The sequence below is a fragment of the Myotis yumanensis genome, unplaced genomic scaffold (genome assembly GCF_028538775.1).
Source record: "Myotis yumanensis isolate MYYU_CA2020_CCGP unplaced genomic scaffold, mMyoYum1.0.hap1 SCAF_11, whole genome shotgun sequence".
Taxonomy (NCBI): Eukaryota; Metazoa; Chordata; class Mammalia; order Chiroptera; family Vespertilionidae; genus Myotis; species Myotis yumanensis.
In genome coordinates this window covers 34,491,253-34,512,032 of record NW_027223762.1, presented here as the reverse complement: position 1 = coordinate 34,512,032, position 20,780 = coordinate 34,491,253, and the positions used below count along the sequence as shown (strand labels likewise).

The window sequence follows — 20,780 nt, the reverse complement described above, 5'->3', positions numbered from 1 at the left end:
TGAAGCAATTAATACCAACAACTGACTAGGGGAGGACTAAGGAATAAAAAGAACATAGTAAACTAGTAAAACCCCAATCAATCAAATAAACAAACAAATTTCACATCTATTAGCATAGCAAAGGAGTGCTCTGCCCTGTGTAATCTTCTTGGGGACTAAAAGCAAATATTTACTTAAAGGAAAACCATAAGAATATATAAAAACATTTGAATGATAAATAAATTCATTAACAAGAAAAACACACAAATATATTTCATGTTAAAACTTGATATGTTTATGTACATATGCTTTTATGTTTCATCAACTACTCTTAAACAATAGAATGAATGAGCATCTGATTTACACATACAAAATTATATTATTTAATAGTTGGGTATTGGTTCTTAATTTGCTGAACTATAAATGAAAGACACAAATTAACAAAACATGCTTAAAGAAATTACTTAAATAGTAAAACAAATATATTCCAATTAATTTTCATTTAACTTGATTTTAGAGCAAATTCTTTGTTAGGGTAAAGTTAATTCTGTTTTGTTTCATCTAATACAACAGAGAGCTACTCCTTGAGGATAAATTGCTTGCTTTATAGGCATCATATACAAATGATATATAACAGCCTTAACCCCTTTCACAACAGAATAAAATACCTTCAAACATGAGCAGTTTATTCTAATGGAATCACACTCTTGAATTAACAATTACTTCAGAACTTGAAGGAAAAATCAAGTTAAATATTAAATCAAGCATGGGTGAACAGAAGAGCTTAGATCTTTTATTAATACTTACCAATGAATCCATTTTCAAAAACTCTGAAGAAATAAGAATTGAAATGACATTTCCTGGCTCTTAAAAAAAACAAAAACAAACATTTAAATTCTCCTTTTTATTTGTACCTCAAATTCCTGAGAAAAGGCTCCTTCTCACCTTAAAAGAGGATGATACTCTAATAAGAACAATTTAAGATTATCTTACTATGGCTTACATATGTGAAAGAAAGAAAATGCAATGTTCAAACTTAGGGTATAAAGAAAATGCACAGTAAATTTGCCCTGGAATTAGATGCATTATCAAGTAAGAGGACTCCAGTTAAAGATACAATATATGCAAATTTCTCCTTAACTAAACCAGGGAAAAAGATAATTAAAATTGAGAATAGCCCTAACCGGTTTGGCTCAATGGATAGAGCATCGGCCTGTGGACTGGGGGGTCCCAGGTTCGATTCCAGTCAAGGGCATGTACCTTGGTTGCGGGCACATCTCCAGTGGGGAATATGCAGGAGGCAGCTGATCGATGTTTCTCTCTCATCGATGTTTCTAAATCTCTATCCCTCTCCCTTCCTCTCTGTAAAAAAATCAATAAAATAGATTTTTTTTAAAAAAAACAGAATATAACTCATCACACAAAAATCAGTGAGAAAAAATTTTTAAATGATTGAGAGCCCTTGTTCATAAAAAGCAGTTCAATGCTTTTTAAGAACAAGTACTTAATGAAAAAGATTCTGAAAGACAATACAAAATTTACTTCTGCAGAAATGCTAAAGTTCCTTCCTAAAGGCAGACTGAGTGGAGCCAGGGAGAGGAGGATGCCATATGATGCTACTGTTTCAGTAAACCTAAGTCATCTCCTATGAAGTATAGTTAAGAAAAAGAAAAATCTGATTTTTACCATTTTAGCACTAAGACAATCCAACTAAAGAACTATACAAACAATGATTAAAATAAGTAACCCCTATCTTTTCTTAAATAACAACTCTAGATGAAAGTTTCTCAGATAGAAATGAAGGGAGGAAGGAGCTGGTGAAAGAGTTCCTCAGGAAATTATAATATGATCCATTCCAGTTAAGACCCATTGTCTAGATGATCAGAGATTTAATTAAGCATTTTGGTAGTTTTCCAGATCAGAATAAAGATTATGTGTGTAAAAGTTTACATTTCTAGTCATTTTTTAAGGTCAAAGATTACAGTGACTAGTTTTGCTCTACTTTTACCTTTACCATCCACATAAATATACTGGATCAAGAAATAGCTTTTTCTCTCTCTACATATTTTGATTTTTACTTCACACATACATATCATCTGCATGGTCCAGTATCTCTGGACTCTGATTGGCTGAAATTTTTTTAGTTAATTCATTTTATTTAATCATAAACCACTAGAAACGTTTTCCATTAAAATAGAAATTATAAACTTTAGAAAATTTTTATACTGTCAGTATAGATTCATTTACTAATAAGAGGTTAGAAATATTTTGGTGCTGGCCAGTGTGGCTCAGTAGTTGAGCATGACCTATGAACTGGGAAGTCACGGTTTAATTCCCAGGACAGGGCACATGCCTGGATTGCTAGCATGATCCCTAGAGGGGGTGTGCGAGAGGCGGTCGAGCAATGATTTTCTCTTATCATTGATGTTTCTATCTCTCCCTTTCCCTTCCTCTCTGAAATCAATAAAAATGTATATTTTTAAAAAGAAATATTTTGGTACTGCTGTAAATAGCAATTTTAGTGCACAGAAAGACTTTCTTAAACCACTAGTGAGATTTCCTATATAAAACTATGCCCAATGAAAGATTACTTAGTAATTATTCTTCTTATCATCTAGAATAGTGGTTCTCAAACTTTTGCTCTCAAGATCCCTTTGTAATCTGAAAAACAGACTCCTAAAGAGCTTTTGTTTATAAGGGTTATATGAGTATTTACTATATTAAAGATTAAATCAGAAAATGTATTAATTTACTTTAAAAAATAATAAACTCATTACATATTCACATATTTTTATGAAAAATAACTAGTATATTTTCCAAAATGAAAAAAAAACAAACTAGTGAGAATAACATTGACATATTTTGCAATTTCTTCAATGTCTCATTTAATAGAAATCAGCTGGATTCTCATATCTGGTTCTACATTCAATATATGGGTAATCTTTTTTGATGTTATATCAAAACTTGACAAATGGTACTTTCTTAAGGTTAGTTGCAATGGGATCTGAAATCATATCAATGAACTTTTCCATTCTATTACCTTAAAATCCACTGATTTATCTTGTGCTTTGAATCTTTAACTCCATGCACAATTTTTAAAAAAATATGTTTTATTGATTTTTTTACAGAGAGGAAGGGAGAGGGATAGAGAGTTAGAAACATTGATAGGAGAGAAACATCAATCAGCTGCCTCCTACACACCTCCTACTGGGGATGTGCCTGCAACCAAGGTACATGCCCTTGACCGGAATCGAACCCGGGACCTTTCAGTCCGCAGGTCGACGCTCTATCCACTGAGCCAAACCAGTTAGGGCTCCATGCACGATTTTTAACATCATGTACTAGTCAAGGAAAATATTGGTTCACGGAGTTATGCAGATCTTCCAAATGTTGAACCATTTCATTGTACAATATATTAAAAAATCACATTTGTTAATATGACTGCAAGTCTCATCAGAAAAGTCTTTAAATATTAAGAAGCTGTCAAGCACATAAAAGTTTTCCAAACTTTCTCACTTGAAAGCTTGAATTTTATCGTTGGCAACAAATACTAGCAGTTGTTTCTTTTTAATTGACCAGCTCATTTAATTCATTCTCTTTTCTTTTCTTTTTTTGGTGTTTTTTTTGTTTTTGTTGTTAATCTTTACCCGAGGATATTTTTCCATTGATTTTTTAGGGAGAGTGGAAAAGGGAGGGAAAGACAGAGAGAAACATAGATGTGAGAGAAACACATCGATTGGTTGCCTCCTGTACGAGCCCTGACCAGGGCCTGGCCTGGGAAGGAGCCTGCAACCGAGGTACATGCCCTTGGCCGAAATTGAACCTGGGACCCTTTAGTCTGCAGGCCGATATTCTATCCACTGAGCCAAACCAGCTAGGGCTTAATTAATTTTCAAGACAATATCTGCCAAATGCCTAGGTCTGAGTAACCATAATTTGTCAGCCATTCTCTCAAGTAAACACAGTTTTCAATTTTTAAAAAAAGCAACGAGGTTAGATTGCAACTCAAACAACTGCACAAGTGCTTTTCCTCAAGACAACCATCATACTTTGGTGTGTGGCAGAATATTAAAAAGATGTATACTCAAGATGTATATTCTGTATACTCACATAGAATATTAAAAAGATGTATACTCAAGGCTCAAAACTTAATAAAATTAGTAATTTTTACCACTTCATCAAGAACATTCTTAAGTGAACCTGGATTTTTTTTCCCCGTTTTAACTGTGAGTTCATGGTGCTGAAGAATACAGAGACCACTAATACAGTTTGGTGCACTGGCCTTGATATATGCTAAAGCTGCAACAGTTTTACATCTGTACCACCTGGACAAATGTCAACACATAAAGACAAATAACATATTGGTTTTATTATGCAAACTGTCTTGACCTCTTGGATCCTCTAAAAGGATCCTCTAGGACAGTGATGGTGAACCTATGACACGCGTGTCAGAGGTGACACACGAACTCATTTTTTTTGGTTGATTTTTCTTTGTTAAATGGCTTTTAAATATATAAAATAAATATCAAAAATATAAATCTTTGTTTTACTATGGTTGCAAATATCAAAAAATTTCTATATGTGACACGGCACCAGAGTTAAGTTAGGGTTTTTCAAAACGCTGACATGCCGAGCTCAAAAGGTTCGCCATCACTGCTCTAGGACTCCAGTGGTCCATGTACCATACAATGGGAATTGCTGATGTAGAGACCTGTTCATTCGCCATACACATCCTATATAATAAAAGGCTAATATGCAAATCAACCAAACAGCAGAATGACCGGTTGCTATTACGCATACTGACCACCACGGGGCAAACGTTCAATGCCGGAGCTGCCCCCTGGTGGTCAGTGCACTCCCACAGGGGGAGTGCCACTCAGCCAGAAGCCAGGCTCATGGCTGGCGAGCCTAGCGGAAGTGGTGGGAGCCTCTCCCGCCTCCGTGGCAGCGCTAAGATGTCAGTAGGACATCCCCCCCGGGGCTCCTGGACAGCAAGAGGGTGCAGGCTGGGCTGAGGAACACCCCCCTCCCCCCCGAGTGCACAGATTTCATGTACTGGGCCTCTAGTTCATTATAATTTACTAAAAAATATGAGGTATATTTTCTAAAGGGCAATTACTAATTTGAGTATAAATGCTAATGTTCAAGCAATTATCCACATTTCATGTTTGGCCTGAAGCAACTACCAGGTGAAACACAAACTTAACTACAAAGTAAGTAATAGATTGTCTTTTACCTAAAGTGGGCATCTCACAACCTTTATTCTCCTTAGTGTTCCTTTTAACATATTTTATCAACCAGTTGAAAATTTGAACGTCACAGTGAACTGAAATGTCCACCTCTTCCCAGCGCTGGGCATCCATAGATAAATATTCAGCAAAGTACTTCATTTCTGATATCAAAAGGTCTCGTGGGCAAATAAAATCTTCTTTCAAATTTTTTGCTTCATCACATACATGGATCACCATATTTGGCCTTCATAAAAAATGTTACACAGAAATAAAATTATTAGAATTTCAGAAGAGGAGTCAAGAATATTAACATTTATTGGAAGTATGAGAACAAGATGTTTTTTAAGATTTGACCACAAATCAGTTTTATAGGATTTAAGTGTCTTGTTAATCTTATCCATATCTGAGATTATGAATAATTTTAGTTAAACTACTCACTTAATTAGACAAGTAAAAATATTTTTTACTATGGGACTCATAATTTACAGGTTTTAAATTCATTATTTTCAAGGTATAAGTAAATTATGAAAATTTAAAAAACAGTACCAATTCATGAAGAAAAATTAAGAAGTACATTCTAATTCTTGTGATGAACATAAAACAGTACTTTTACATGGCTATGGGTCTTGGAAGGAGATAAAGCTAAATATTAAAATTTCCTTACTACTAATAAGTAGAAAAAAACAGTTAAAACTATTCACTAAAAAATAAAAAAATTAGTAGAGTAACTTAGTTATTTTTAACAGCAAGAAAGTTTGTCAGGCCTGATTGGTGTGGCTCTGTGGTTGAGGTTTAACTCATGAACAAGGAGGTCACGATTTTATTCCCAGTCAGGGCATAAGCCCGGGTTGTGGGCAGGATCCCCAGCAGGGGGTGTGGTGTGTAGGAGGCATCCAATTGATGATTTTCATCATTGATGTTTCTCTCTCTCTTTCTCTCTGAAATCAATAAAAATATATTTAAAAACAATAATAAAAACTTTTTTTAAAAAAAAGAAAGTTTGTCAGGCATTCAATAAATATAAATTAGTAAATATAGTTAAAATAATTCTTAAAACTACAATGTGCTTATTTACATATTTTTTAATAATTTGAGAATAAGTTTAGATGATACATCAGAATGACTGCTTGGAAAATTATGTACTCCTTGAATTTATTATCCCTTTAAAAGTATATTACCTCAAAAAGAAACATTAGTGTGATCCACAATTGCCTTCATGTCATTACAAAAGGAAGAGATTAAATAAGAAGAGATACACTGTCCTACAAGATGAACTGGATGTGTGTTTAGTGGAACTTTATTTCTAAATATAAAAAATTACCACTATGCTCTACATCTCAAACAAATATAAAAATGTTACTGAATGCCAACTGTAATTGAAAAATAAAAATAAGTAAATAATTGCATTTGAAATAAAATTGGGCTACCAGAAAAAGGGTTATTAATCAACACTCTTGTCCACATAAAAATAATTTAAATAACTCTCTGAAAATTGTTCTTCCAAATAAATTATGGTCAAAATATAAACAGGTGATGGCTGGTATAATGAAGCATAAAGTTTCTGTGGCTTTTTGGACCACTATCTGAAATACTAGATAATTCCATGTAAAAAAATTATCTGATAAAATTTTCGTGATACAAACTTATCAGTTAAAAAAATCTACGTAAAAATTATATGTTGCCCTAACTGGTTTGGCTCAGTGGATAGAGCATCGGCCTTCGGACTGAAGGGTCCCGGGTTCGACTCTGGTCAAGGGCATGTACCTTGGTTGTGGGCACATCCCCAGTAGGGGGTGTGCAGGAGGCAGCTGATTGAGGTTTCTCTCTCTTTGATGTTTCTAATTCTCTATCCCTCTTCCTTCCACTCTGTAAAAAAAAAAAAATCAATAAAATATATATTTAAAAAAAAATTATATGTAAGTAAACTAAAAATCACTTTTAAAGGGTGATTTTATTTTATTGTGGTAAAATATACATAACATAAAATTTGCCTTTTTAAGAGTACAGTTTAGTGGCATTAAGCACATTCACATTGTTGCAATTATCACTACCATCCATCTCCAAGACGTTTTCAAAAGGGTAAATGTTATAGTATGTGATTTATATAGTAATAAAACTGTTACAAAAAGAACTATCTAAACTGAAAATACACAAAAAAACTTTTAGAGACAATGAAAATATTCTATATCTTCATTTGGGTTATGGTTACATGGTGAGCCCATTTGTTAAAACTCGTCAAAGTGAATACTTAAAATATGTGCAGTTGACTGTATGTAAAATATACGAAACAGTACAAAAGTATCAAGACTTGCAATACAGCCCTGGCTGGTGTGGTTCAGTTGGTTGGAGCATTGCATACACCAAAAGGTGGTAGGTTTGATTCCAGGTTAGGGCACATACCCATGTTGCAGGTTTGATCCCCGGTCTGCTTGGGCAACCAATCAATGTTTCTCTTCCACATTGATATCTCTCTCTCTCTCTCTCTCTCTCTCTTCCTTCCTCTCTCTACAATCAATAAAAGAAAAAAAATAGGGAGATTTAAAAATAACTTGTAATATATTGAAAGATATATTCTAATTTTTAAATGTTTCTATAATGAATAATTATATTCAAATATGTCATTCTAAAATACATACCCAGTTTCTTTAATAAAACTGGAGAACTAATGATTGACTTTTCCTTTAGATTTAAAATTTACTTTTCAAAGTTTTAGGTTAATAGATGTTATTTCTAATATTTACAAAATGAAAATAAAATTTTAAAATGAAAAACTAGTCCAATTTATAAACAACACAAATAAGCACATGTTTAGCTATCAAGCAATTATATATAGTTCAACATATAAACTAATTTCAACTGTTTCATCAATTGTGGTATTTCCTAAATTATGGTACCTGATGTATATAATCACCAGTCATGTATTTCATAATTTAAAGTTGATACTCATATTAAACTTATCTAGCAAAGAACCAGCCTCCTACCCTTCAGATTCTTCAGTCTTTTCTCCACCATTACGAGTAGTACAATTTTCACTTTCTGAAGAACAATTCCTTGTGGAAGCTATACTATGTCTTCCTTAAATACAGAAACAAACACAAAAACAAAGGGGGGGAAGTTAGCATTTCTAACTCAGAATGGATTTTTACTTATTGAATGGTTATACTGTAAATGCATGGCTTCCAAAGCTAGTTCAAGGTGGCATTTCCCTTAGTATTCCAAAGGTTTATGCAAGAAACAGTCCAAAAAAGGGATAACAAATTGCTAATGTTACAATGAAGATTTAAAAAATACTGATATGGCGTGTACAAATAGGGTCAAATGCTCAAAAGCCAACAATATAAATTTCCCTTCCTGAAGTAAATTTTCACATAAGTTTTCACATTCTGACTACTGTTGCTGAGATTAAAATAATTCACTACACTCTGAGGATTTCTAAAACCAGTTATTATTTCCAAAGCAATTGCGGAAAAACATCTCTTCTATCCTGCCACTGTGTCATTTGAAACTATCATTAACTGCAATAAAGGATAGATAGCTATAAAAAAGATAACACAAGAGACAAGCAAAATTCTCTGAGGGAGGGGAAAAAACCTTAAGTCAAATCCCTTTAATATTTATGACATAACTTGGAGTAGTAAATTTTGGTATAGTAAATAAATTTTTTTGTTAATAATATTTGACCGCCCTAGCTGGTTTCGCTCAGTGGATAGAGCGTCGGCCTGCGGACTGAAGGGTCCCGGGTTCGATTCCGGCCAAGAGCATGTACCTTGGTTGCAGGCACATCCTCAGTAGGAAATGTGCAGGAGGCAGCTGATTGATGTTTCTCTCTCATCGATGTTTCTAACTCTCTATCCCTCTCCTTCCTCTCTGTAAAAAATCAATAAAATATATTTAAAAAAAATAATATTTGACCTGTATATTAACATTTAAAATTTTTTCAAATATAGAAAAGAAAAATTTCTAAAATTTAGGAAGACACAAAAATGTGTAGATTTTTCTATTAATGTTTATATTAACCTTTACATAAATAAAGAAAAGATGATTGGAATACATAATAATTTGCAGAATTATCGTAAAGACAAACACTGCATTTTGTTTTAAAACCTTACCTGTTTTGGAAACTGCATCCTGATCAACAGAAGCCTCCTGAAATTCTCCGTGTTTGTCAAGAAGTGAGGATTTGATATACATGGCTAAAGTTTCAACAGGACTCTCTCCAGCCATTAGGGGACTATACCGGTTGTCAACAGGTGAGCTTCCACTGCTCTTCAGTTCCTCAAACCTTTTTGCACACTGTAATAATATCAAAGGAAGAAAATGCAGGTCTGGGAGTTTTTGTTTGTTTGTTTTTAATTATGCTTTTACTTCTTTTTAGAGAGAGAGGAAGGGAGAGGGATAGAGAGATGGAAACATTGATGAGAGAAAAACATTGATTGGCTGCCTCTTACACACCCCTACGGGGGGGTGGAGCCCACAACCTGGGCCCGTGCCCTGACCTGGAATCAAACCAGTGACCTCTTGGTTCATGGATCAATGCTCAACCATTCAGCCACACTGACTGGGCTGGGAGTTTTAAAATTAAAAAATAAGAAAATATATTCTTGTCTACTATTTGAAGATACTTTTCTATAATTATTTTTTTTAGTTGTTCCTTGAAATTGATCACTTTTTCTAATTTTTTTTCAGAAGATATCTGTGGGACTGTTATTTACCTCTTTGGGCGTTAATCCAGGAACAAGCCTTGCCACAGTTTCCCAGTTGATGGTCTGATGGATTCCGATTAATGGATAAAGAAGCATGTCCAACACCATTTGGCTGTTATTGTTCAGGAAATTGTTGTTTTCTGAATATCCACGACTCATCTTTTGGAACTAGAGACAGAGAAAGCAGATTTATTTGCATCTGATATACAAATGTTTTCAGAACATTCTAAATCAGTTATAATTAATTCATAAAAATTATCTGCTACTATATAAAGTAACGCTGACATAAAAGAAACACAAAGCATATAGCTCAAACTCTTCAAATATAATAGCATTTTGACATTATGACTTGGTAGATGGATGGATAGAAGGATGGACAGATAGATAAATGATTAAAAGTATAATGTGAAAGTATTAATCATCAACTATAATTAGTGTTATTTTTATATGTTTGAAACAACTTTTTGGGGGAAAGTTCTTCTCTTCTTCCTTGTCTTCAGAAGCAATGGAACAATTGGCCCGATAAGTTTTAATCCTTAAATACACACCCTGACACTCATATGTAAAAAGGCAAGACAAGACGCCTCCACACACAGGCCCTTACTGAGCAGAATGGAGGCTTCCCTGGCTTCTTCACCTGACTCCCTACAAGTCACATCCCCTATTTCAATCTAGGAGCCCTTGAATAACATGTCCAGTGACCAAGGGTGTCCAAAATCTTCAGGCAATAGGACCACCAAGGAAAAAGGCTCCAAATGGCTTTCCGAATGCATGTAGTGCAATAAACATTCATTCAGTGGGTCCCAACTATGTGCCAAGCACCAGGGATGTAAAAATAAATATGGCATGGTCCCGGTCCCCAAGGAGTTTATGGTTTAGCGCGAAGTATTAGCAGACAAACAGATCTTTTTAATATAATTTTCTGAGAGCCAAAGCAGAGGGGAGCCAGAGGGGCAGAGGAGGGACACCTAATAGCTATTATTTACTGAGTACTTCGTAGGATGGTAGAACTGTTATTTCAATAAAATTTCACCACACCCCTATAAGAAAGGTGCTCTCCCCAATTTTACAAGATGAAGAAATAGGTTCAGAGAAGTACAAGGCCACAGAAGTAATAAGAGGCAGGGCAAGGTAAAACTGACGCTCACATCCATGTTGTTTCCATTATATACAAGAGGTATACTACAGGGAGACAGCAGGCTGGGAATGATGACTTAGGGTGGAGAAAGACAGAGTCTAATTTTGAAGTCAGTTATAATTCAAAGAAATAATTCTGAAAGCTTCTGCTTGTGAGGTAAGGGAGGGGGAAGGCTGTGGTATCAGAACAAAAATGAAGCTACAACATTTAAACTTAGAGAAGTTTAAGTATTTCTGGCAATTATATTTTAATAGAGTCAAGATTTAAAAAATAATTTTAAAAAACTTTTTTTGTGTGGTATCAATGTATGTGAGACGTCTCTTATCTTATTCAAACACGTGCTGAGCCCTTGCTATGGGCCAGGCATTCTATCTGAAGTTAGAACATAAACTTACATATGAAAATAAGACAAAGGTTTATGGCTAGTCATACCTATGATTCAATTAATGATGAGTTCTGGGTTGGGAATGTAATCACCAAAGAGAAGCTGTTACTATGGAAAACTACATCTATTGTAGGGCATGAAGTATGAAAACAAGAATCCACTGACAGACTGGTACAGTGCCAAAAGCAGTGCACCCAGGAGTCCATAGCTCTGCTTTGAGTATTAACTCCACACGTGCTAGTCAAGGCAAGTGATCTGAACTTCAGTAGTTAGACTAAATGATGATAATACCGCCCTAACTGGTTTGGCTCGGTGGATAGAGTGTTGGACTGTGGACTGAAGGGTCCCAAGTTGGATTCCGGTCAAGGGCATGTACCTTGGTTGCGGGCACATCCTCAGTAGGTGTGCAGGAGGCAGCTGATCGATGTTTCTCTCATCGACGTTTCTAACTCTATACGCCTCTCCCTTCCTCTCTGTAAAAAATCAATAAAATATATTTTTAAAAAGATGATAATTCCTCTGACTGACATCATAGAGAGAATCAAAGGGATTATTTTGTGAGAGCACTTTGAAAACAATGAAAGCGCCTCACGAATGAGAGTTATCTACCTCCTAGCATTGTGCTGAGGATTATGTGAGATGTTTTAATGTTCAGATGGGGAGTTGGAATGTAGAAGCACTCAGTAAGGGTTAACTATGATCAGGACTATGTAACTGTTTCCATAAAACACTGATATAAGACATCAGGTGGCAGACATAAAGTTATCCTACATGTATCTGCCTGAGCATTAAAAAGAAACACTTAAGGTATTACATGGTTCAGATTACTTATCTCTGTGCCTCAATTTCCTCATCTGTAAAACAAAAAAATAGTGGCTAGCCCACATACTTTTGAGGACATATGGACAGAGCTACCTGGTACACAGTAAGGACTATATAATGTTTGTAGTAGTAATATTACCATTCCAGAGATCCTCAGATTAAACAAATTCATAAAGATAAATGTGGCAGATAAGAGACAGTAACTTTTTTAAAAAATATATTTTTTATTGATTTTTTTACAGAGAGGAAAGGAGAGGGATAGAGAGTTAGAAACATCGATGAGAGAGAAGCATCAATCAGCTGCCTCCTGCACACCCCCCACCGGGGATGTGCCTGCAACCAAGGTACATGCCTTTGACCGGAATCGAACCCAGGACCCTTCAGTCCGCAGGCTGATGCTCTATCCAGTGAGCCAAACCAGCCAGGGCGAGACAGTAACTTTTCAATGAAGTATCCTTTTGACAAAATGAGTAAAAAGTCAGATCTAGATTCTTATCCAGTTTTTACCATTTTCAATAGTCTCAGCTATAAGAAAATAATACCTACCTTTGGTGTTACTGTGAGGATTAAATAGTAATAGATAAAGCATCCAGCACACTATCTGGCATACAAAACGTGCTCAGTAAATAACTTGTCACCACTATTATTATTTTTCTTCCTCCTATTTTGGCCATTATCAGCATTAAAAATTTCTAGGAATTATTTTAATAACTGTAAATCACTGCCTTGAGCCCAAATAAAAATAGATTTTCCAGAACTTCATTGTCCTCCACCTGTGTGACTGGCACATTATCAGTTTTCACACCACACAATTTGAGATGTATGTTAGGGCATGGGGTAGTTTTGTATAATTTCTTGGGGTCTCAGTCTAAAACAGAATTCAGGGCAAGGAACAGGGGTACTTTTTTCCCACTTCAAAAACATTTATTTAAAATTCCTAAAATACTTATTGTGTCCTACAATGTGTAGGCACCTACTAGCTAATCAAAAATACAATCCGGCCGAAACCAGTTTGGCTCAGTGGACAGAGCGTCGGCCTGCGGACTGAAAGGTGACAGGTTCGATTCCGGTTAAGGGCATGTACCTTGGTTGCGGGCACATCCCCAGTGGGAGGTGTGCAGGAGGCAGCTGATCGATGTTTCTCTCTCGTCGATGTTTCTAACTCTCTATCTCTCTCCCTTCCTTTCTGTAAAAAATTAATAAAATATATTAAAAAAAAAATACAATCCGGACTAAATACTTAAAAACGTGTATGTATATTTCAAATATGATACTCACAATATACATGTTCAAGAAAAATTTAGCCCTAACTGGTTTGGCTCAGTGGATAGAGCGTCGACCTGTGGACTGAAAGGTCCCAGGTTCAATTCCAGTCAAGGGCATGTACCTTGGTTGCGGGCACATCCCCATTACGGAGTGTGCAGGAGGCAGCTGATCGATGTTTCTAACTCTCTATTCCTCTCCCTCTCCTTTTCTCTCTGTAAAAAAATCAATAAAATATATATATTTAAAAATAAACTTAATTGTTAAAAAAAGAATAATTTAAATCATTTAGAGATGAAAAAAATTTTTTTTAACCTGAAGCTTCTTTAATTTTTGAGTATAACATGATACAATTTTTCAAAGTGGGTAGTCTTAACTTCTTTTTTTAAAATTAAATCTTTATTGTTCAGATTATTACAGTTGTTCTTTTTCCACCCCATAGCTCCCCTCCACCCGGTTCCCACCCCACCCTCTGCCCTTACCGCCCAGCCCCCTGCACTGTCCTCATCCATAGGTGCACGATTTTTGTCCAGTCTCTTCCCACACACCCCCACACTCCTTTTCCCCCCCGAGAATAGTCAGTCCACTCCCTATGCCCCTGATTCTATTATATTCACCAGTTTATTCTGTTCATCAGATTTTTTATTCACTTGATTTTTAGATTCACTTGTTGATAGATGTGTATTTGTTGTTCATAATTTGTATCTGTACTTTTTTCTTCTTCTTCCTCTTCTTAAAGCATTTCATATAATACTGGTTTGGTGGTGATGAACTCCTTTAGCTTTTCTTATCAGTGAAGCTCTTTATCTGACCTTCAATTCTGAATGACAGCTTTGCTGGGTAAAGTAATCTTGGTTGTAGGTTTTTGCTATTCATCACTTTGAATATTTCTTGCCACTTCCTTCTGGCCTGCATAGTTTCTGTTGAGAAATCAGCTGACAGTCGTATGGGTACTCCCTTGTAGGTAACTGACTGTTTTTCTCTTGCTGCTTTTAAGATTCTCTCTTTGTCCTTTGCCCTTGGCATTTTAATTATGATGTGTCTTGGTGTGGTCCTCTTTGGATTTCGTTTGTTTGGGGTTCTCTGCGCTTCCTGGACTTGTAAGTCTAATTCTTTCACCAGGTAGGGGAAGTTTTCTGTCATTATTTCTTCAAATAGGTTTTCAATAACTTGCTCTCTCTCTTCTTCTGGCACTCCACTAATTCGGATGTTGGTGTGCTTGAAGCTGTCCCAGAGGCTCCTTACACTATCTTCGTATTTTTGGATTCTTTTTTCACTTTGCTTTTCCGGTTGGGTGTTTTTTGCTTCTTTGTATTTCAAATCTTTGACTTGATTCTTGTGATCCTTTAGTCTGCGTTGGAACTCTGTATAATATTCTTTATTTCAGTCAGTGTACGCTTAATTTCTAGTTGGTCCTTTTTCATAACCTCGAGGGTGTCACTAGATTTCTTGAGGGTCTCACTAAATTTATCGGTGGTTTCTAGAAAATTCTTGAAAAACCTTATAAGTGTGGTTTTGAACTCTATATCCAGCCGTTTGCTTTCCTCCATTTCTGTCATTTGTGACTTGTTTCTTTGTCTCTGCATTTTTTATGCTTCCCTGTGTTGATAGAGTGGCTTTCTGTGCTAGGTGTCCTATAGGGCCCAGTAGCTCAGCCTCCCCAATTACCTGAGGTGGACACTCTTGGTGCACCCCTTTGTGAGCTTTGTACACAGTCTTGTTGTAGTTAAGCCTTGATTGTTGTTGGTATCACTGGGAGGAATTGACCTCCAGGCCACTTGGCTTTGAGAATCAGCTGTGTCTGCAGTGGGAGAACTTCTATGCTGGAGACACCCTCTGGGGCAAGACTTGCTTCAGTGGGGCTTTGGTGCTCACTGGGTCTGCCCCCTGAGTGTGTCCCTTATGGATCTGAGGAGTTGTAATCTGGATGGTTCCACTCTGACCACTGGGTACACTGGCTCTTGGATCTCTAAGGAGGTGCTAATTTAGCCTCTGCCTGAGGCTACCCAGCAGGAGCTATGGAGAGATCTGCAGATTCCCCTTCCTTGTTTGGGGTTTGGAGGTGCCCAGATGAGGCCCAGCTGTGAAGCAATGCAAGCTGCTGTGGGGCATTGGGCCTTCTTTTGGAAGTTCTGGGTCTCTCTGACCCAGCTGCAGTTTGTTAGGTAATTTTCAGATTGCAAAGGGCCAGGCCTTTCATATGCAAAAGCTTCTGGCACAGCTTGGGTGGGGCAGGGTCTCAGGGGATCAACAGGGCGGAGCAAGCAGCTATGGCTGCTCCTCAGTCCTACCCTAAGGGCCCCCAGTTTCAGTGTCCCGGTAACCGGCTGCAAGCACCTCTGAGAGAAAGCCGCCCTCGAGTTCCAACTGATGCCAGACAGTCCAGTTTCTCCCCGTATGAGTCTGGGTCCCCAGAGACTCGCCCAGAACTGGAGTCAGGGCCATCGGGAGCTTGAGACTCCCTCCTGATTGAAAAAGACAAAAGCATCCTCAGTTGCCAGCCCTTTCCACGTGCACCTCCGTACCACTGCACTTTACTTCCGTACCTCCTCTGAGTCTCAGTGCGCTTTTCTCTTTCCTTCTAGTTGTAGAATTTCCACTCAGCCAGCCTTCCTGTGGTTCTGGATGATGTCCGTTTTGTCTTTTAGTTGTATTTTTGAAGTGGTTGTGCGAGGCAGCAATTTCCGGTGTTTACCTCTGCCGCCATCTTCGTTTCTCCGAGATGAAAATTTTTTTGTTTTCTGTTGACCTTTTCTTTACACAACTGAATCACACCAAACAAGGGAAGAGCACCCAGTACTAATTCCAGTTAAATGAATGTTCAAGAAAGCGTCCCTTAGCAGTGGTTCTCAACCTTCCTAATGCTGTGACCCTTCAATACAGTTCCTCATGTTGTGGTGACCCCCAATTTCATTGTTACAAATTGAACATAATTAAAGCATAGTGATTAATCACAAAAAACAATATGTAATTATATATGTGTTTTCCGATGGTCTTAGGCGACCCCTGTGAAAGGGTCATTCAACCCCCTAAGTGGTCGCGACCCCCAGGTTGAGAACCGCTGCCTTAGAATCTGAATGTAAGTATGAAAAGATACTAAATATTTGATGGATAACACAGGAGCTGTCACAGTGCATCCCATTCTGGGGGGGGGAGAGGGGAGTCCAGACTTATCAAAAAATGTGACAAAAAGAAAAGTTTGAAGCTCAAATTATACCATGACTAACTCTACTCCCATTCATGACAAAGTATATTTTAAAAGTTAATGTTTAAGTAGACACGTGTGACTTACCGGAAGTAAAAATTCTACTTGTTTAATACACAACACGCTTTAAGCATGCACTTCACGTCCTCTCCCCCGCTCGCACAAGCTCGGTTTACTGAAATGTATCTACAAAGAACAATCTCATTAAGGCCAACAGGGGTCCACGACTGGCATCTGATGTTTTTTCCTTTTTGAAACGGACAAGGCTCCTAGAGAGAGTGACCCCTGTCCCTGAGCAGCGGTAGGACGGGCAGCGAGGGGCGGGCGGGTGCGGGCCTCGGGTGACCGGGTGGGAGTAACCCTGAGTCATCCGCACGCGGGGAGCCCGGCGGCGCGTCCAGCCCGCGGACGAGGACGGAGCCGGCTGGCTCTGGACCGGGAGGGGCCAGTCCAAGCCCATCGGACACCCGGGATGGACAGGGCAGAGCCCAGCAAGCCTCCGACCAGGGGGTCCCTCGCGGCGCCTCCGGCTCCGGTTCCGCCTAAACCCGGGGGGGAGGAGGAGGAGGAGAGAGGCTCCCGGCAGGGGGCGGGAGGGGAGGGCGCACAAAGGCGCGGGCAGAGGGGCGAGGCGGGGGCTGGGCGGGCGGGCGGCGGGCAGAGCTGGCTCCGGGGCTGGTGCGCGGGCGGGGCGGGTGGAGGGGCTCTGGGGCTGAGGGGCTGTGGGCGGGGCTGCAGGCGGTGCTGGGGGCGTTCGCGGGCGTTTGGGGGAGCGGGACCCCGGCCGTCCCGCCCGGGATGGAGGCCGCGGGGGGAACGCGCTAGCGGCCCCGCCCCTCGTCGCACTCCCGGCCCCGGCCGGCCCCCGAGCCCCTCGGTGCCTGGCTCACCTCCACAGGGCCGGGCGGCCCTCGCTGCACCTCCGTCCCCTGCGGCGGCCGGCTCTGCCCGCGCCCCGGCCATAAGCTCCCGCGCCCCGGCCGGCAGCCCTGGCCGCAGCCCTCACAGGAGCCCTCACACGCCGCCCCGCCCGCGTGGGAGCGGCCGGGGACCAGCGCCCGGGGGCGGGGGAGCGCCGCCCAACGCCGCCCGGCCAATCGCGGGCCAGCGCCGCAGCGGCGGAGCCAATGAGCGACGAGCTCCTGTCGGGCGGGAGGGAGCCGAACGGGCGGCCGCAGCAGGGGCCGCGGCGCCTGGCCCGGTCTTCCCCTGCCCCCTCTCAGCGTTCACTCCCGGCCTGTCGCAGTGCAGCGTCCCCACCCTCCCAGCGTCTTGTCTCTTAGCAACCAGGTCCTCCAAGCCGATCCTAGGTGACCAACTCCGAGTCCAGAAGAAAGGGGGACTATGGGAGAGAGAAATGAACTCGAACAAAGGGTGGACGAAATGGTTTTCGGTGCAGGTCCCTTCGGTAGCGCTGCTTAGGTTAGTAGAGGCAACATTGTATGATCCGAGGGACACGAAGAGTGTCTTGGGTGAAGCATTGTCTTTATCAGGAGGCATCTTTTGGGGAAAAAATGTAAATAGCTCTGGGTTACAAATTAAATTTTTTAAATGTATTTTATTGATTTTTTACAGAGAGGAAGGGAGAGGAATAGAGAGCCAGAAACACCGACGAGAGAGAAACATCGATCAGCTGCCTCCTGCACACCCCCTACTGGGGATGTGCCCGCAACCACGGTACATGCCCTTGACCGGAATCGAACCTGGGACCCTTCAGTACGCAGGCCGACGCTCTATCCACTGAGCCAAACCGGTTAGAGCACAAATTCAATTTTTATTCACATTAATAGGTTCAGCATGTGTATGCTTTTGTGAATATTGCCACTGGGAACCTCGTAAGGCGTATAAAGCCCAGTCTCGTAGGGTAAATACTACACACCACATTTTAAATTTCCACTTGGAATCTGTCTACTCTGAGAACCAAAAACCAAATGTCACAGTCAGAAAGGACAGAGAACGTAAAGCCCTACCCAAATGAATGATTGCTACCATGAGACCTGATGATGAAGTGGCTAACTGCAGTTTTTCCCAATTGTATCACCTGTGACTCTGCAAATCTTTTACTATTTTTGTTCCACAAAGACGTTAATTAAAGTTAGGTAAGTTTTGTACCACAAAGATACCAGCCAGGTACATTCGTAAGAGAGACTGCTTGTTCTGTACTTCCTCTTCGCCCTCTCACGTGGGCTGCAACCCAGTTGTGACCATGGGGAGCCCGTTTAAACTGTGAGAACAAGAAGGACCCCTAAGGGATTGCAGAGCAGTAAGGAAGGGACCTCCGCCATGAATTACCTTGTGAAGCAAAGTTGCCTAAGAGGCCCTAGACTGCCTGTCTACCTCTGGACTATTACATGAGAGGAAAGTGTTCATCTTGCTTTAGCTACTGCATTTTTTAAAAAAAAACCTATTTGTTACAGAAACTTGATCTATATGGCATTGGCAGGTAGAAACACATTGCAGGCTGGAAGGCTGCTGACTCTTCCCAAGTGTCACGTGTGTTGGCTGCCACTCCTTGCTTTTAGCAAGGTTCAAGAAAAAGAAAGGAAATCAATCCAGAATTAACCAGTTTGCAAATAGACACATTAGAGAATAGTCTCTACTACTGGACCCCACCCGTAACATCTGCTCCAGCTGTTGATCCACATACCAGTATTTCTATGCATCTCTGGGGGATCAATTCAGGTACTTAATGTTTGAGGTTTATCCTCATCTCTCTCCAGTCTCTTCTAGAACGATATTCATTTATAGAATGACAGGGCTAGAAAGGATCCTTGAAAAATCAACTTCTTCAATCTTTTTTTAAAGACTTTTTAATTGATTTTGAGAGAAAGGAAGAGGGAGAGAGAAACATCAATGTGAGAGCAATACATCAATTGGCTGCCTCCTGAATGACCCCTACTGGTCATTCAGGGGGGGATTGAGCCCACAACCTGAGCATGTGCCCTGCCTAGGAATCAAACCAGCAGCCTTTGGGTGCAAGGGATAACATTCAACCAGATGAGCCACAGTTGCAAGGGCTTCAATCTTTTTATGTTAAGGTCAGATAAAGTTTAAGTGACTTGTCCAAGGTCAAATAGCCAACTCAGGTTCAATGACCTTTGCCCAAAGAAGAATCTTTCTTTGGTATTGTACAGATGTTCCTTCCTGAGGCCTTTTATGCAGAATGGGTAATTGAACCCAACTCTTCCATCCACTTTCCCTTCCTAGGCAAGTCTAACTCTTTTGTGTTCACAAGTTCATCTATCCCTCTACTAGGTTTAGTACAGACTAGGTTGCTGTAACAAAGATACCCAAAATACAGTAGCTTAAACACGATATAAGTTTATTTCTCTGTCAAATTACAGTAGAGGTGGTAATTCAGGGATGACATAGCTGCTTTGCCATCTTGACACACAACATCCATTGCAGCATCTGAGATGACTGCAAACACTCACTTTTACTTCCACACCACACAGAAGAAATGGGAGACAGGGCAAGAAATGCATGCCCCAGGACTTTTAATTAAATTTATTAGGGTGACATTGGTTAATAAAATTACATAGGTTTCAGGTGTACAATTCTATAACACATCATCTGTATCATGCCCCAGGACTTTTAAGGCATGATCCAGAAATCACGTATCATTTCCACTATATCCCATTGGCTACAATTTAACTATAGACGAGAAGGCCAGATAATGTAGGCTCCATGTGAGCAGTTGTGCACCCACTTTTAAATTATGGGAGAGTGAGCCTCTACACAACAGTCTAGTTTCAAGGGTTATATGCTACCCAGACCTCTATTATTGACTTCATTACAGTTAACTTATTTTTTTTAATTATTTTTATTGATTTCAGAGAGGAAGGGAGAGGGAGAGAGAGATAGAAACATCAATGATGAGAGAGTATCATTGATTGGTTGCCTCCTGCATGCCCCCTACTGGAGATCAAGCCCACAACCCAGGCATGTGCCCTTGACTGGAATCGAACCTGGGACCCTTCAGTCCGAAGGCCGACGCTCTATCCATTGAGCCAAACCAGCTAGGGCAGTTAACTTATTTTTGAAACATTTTTAA

At 39.6% G+C, this 20,780-nt stretch overlaps 1 protein-coding gene across 5 annotated transcripts in view; it reads right to left on the bottom strand.

Annotated features, from left to right (window-relative positions):
- SANBR (SANT and BTB domain regulator of CSR) overlaps nucleotides 1-17,714 on the bottom strand; it is a 56,390-nt gene extending 38,676 nt beyond the window's left edge. The window contains exons 1-7 of one of the 5 annotated variants that reach the window (XM_070429289.1): nucleotides 17,617-17,714; nucleotides 16,814-16,912; nucleotides 9,923-10,081; nucleotides 9,320-9,503; nucleotides 8,192-8,285; nucleotides 5,216-5,454; nucleotides 787-845 (exon numbers count right to left, since the gene is read on the bottom strand). In XM_070429289.1, coding sequence (XP_070285390.1) covers nucleotides 787-845; nucleotides 5,216-5,454; nucleotides 8,192-8,285; nucleotides 9,320-9,503; nucleotides 9,923-10,072 — 726 coding nt within the window. In that variant the 5' untranslated portion in view covers nucleotides 10,073-10,081; nucleotides 16,814-16,912; nucleotides 17,617-17,714. Of the gene's footprint in view, nucleotides 1-786; nucleotides 846-5,215; nucleotides 5,455-8,191; nucleotides 8,286-9,319; nucleotides 9,504-9,922; nucleotides 10,082-11,812; nucleotides 11,897-16,067; nucleotides 16,078-16,813; nucleotides 16,913-17,616 lie in introns of those variants that run through there. The other 4 variants (XM_070429286.1, XM_070429290.1, XM_070429288.1 and 1 more) reach the window with 4 other exon arrangements.
- Nucleotides 17,715-20,780: the final 3,066 nt, after the last annotated feature.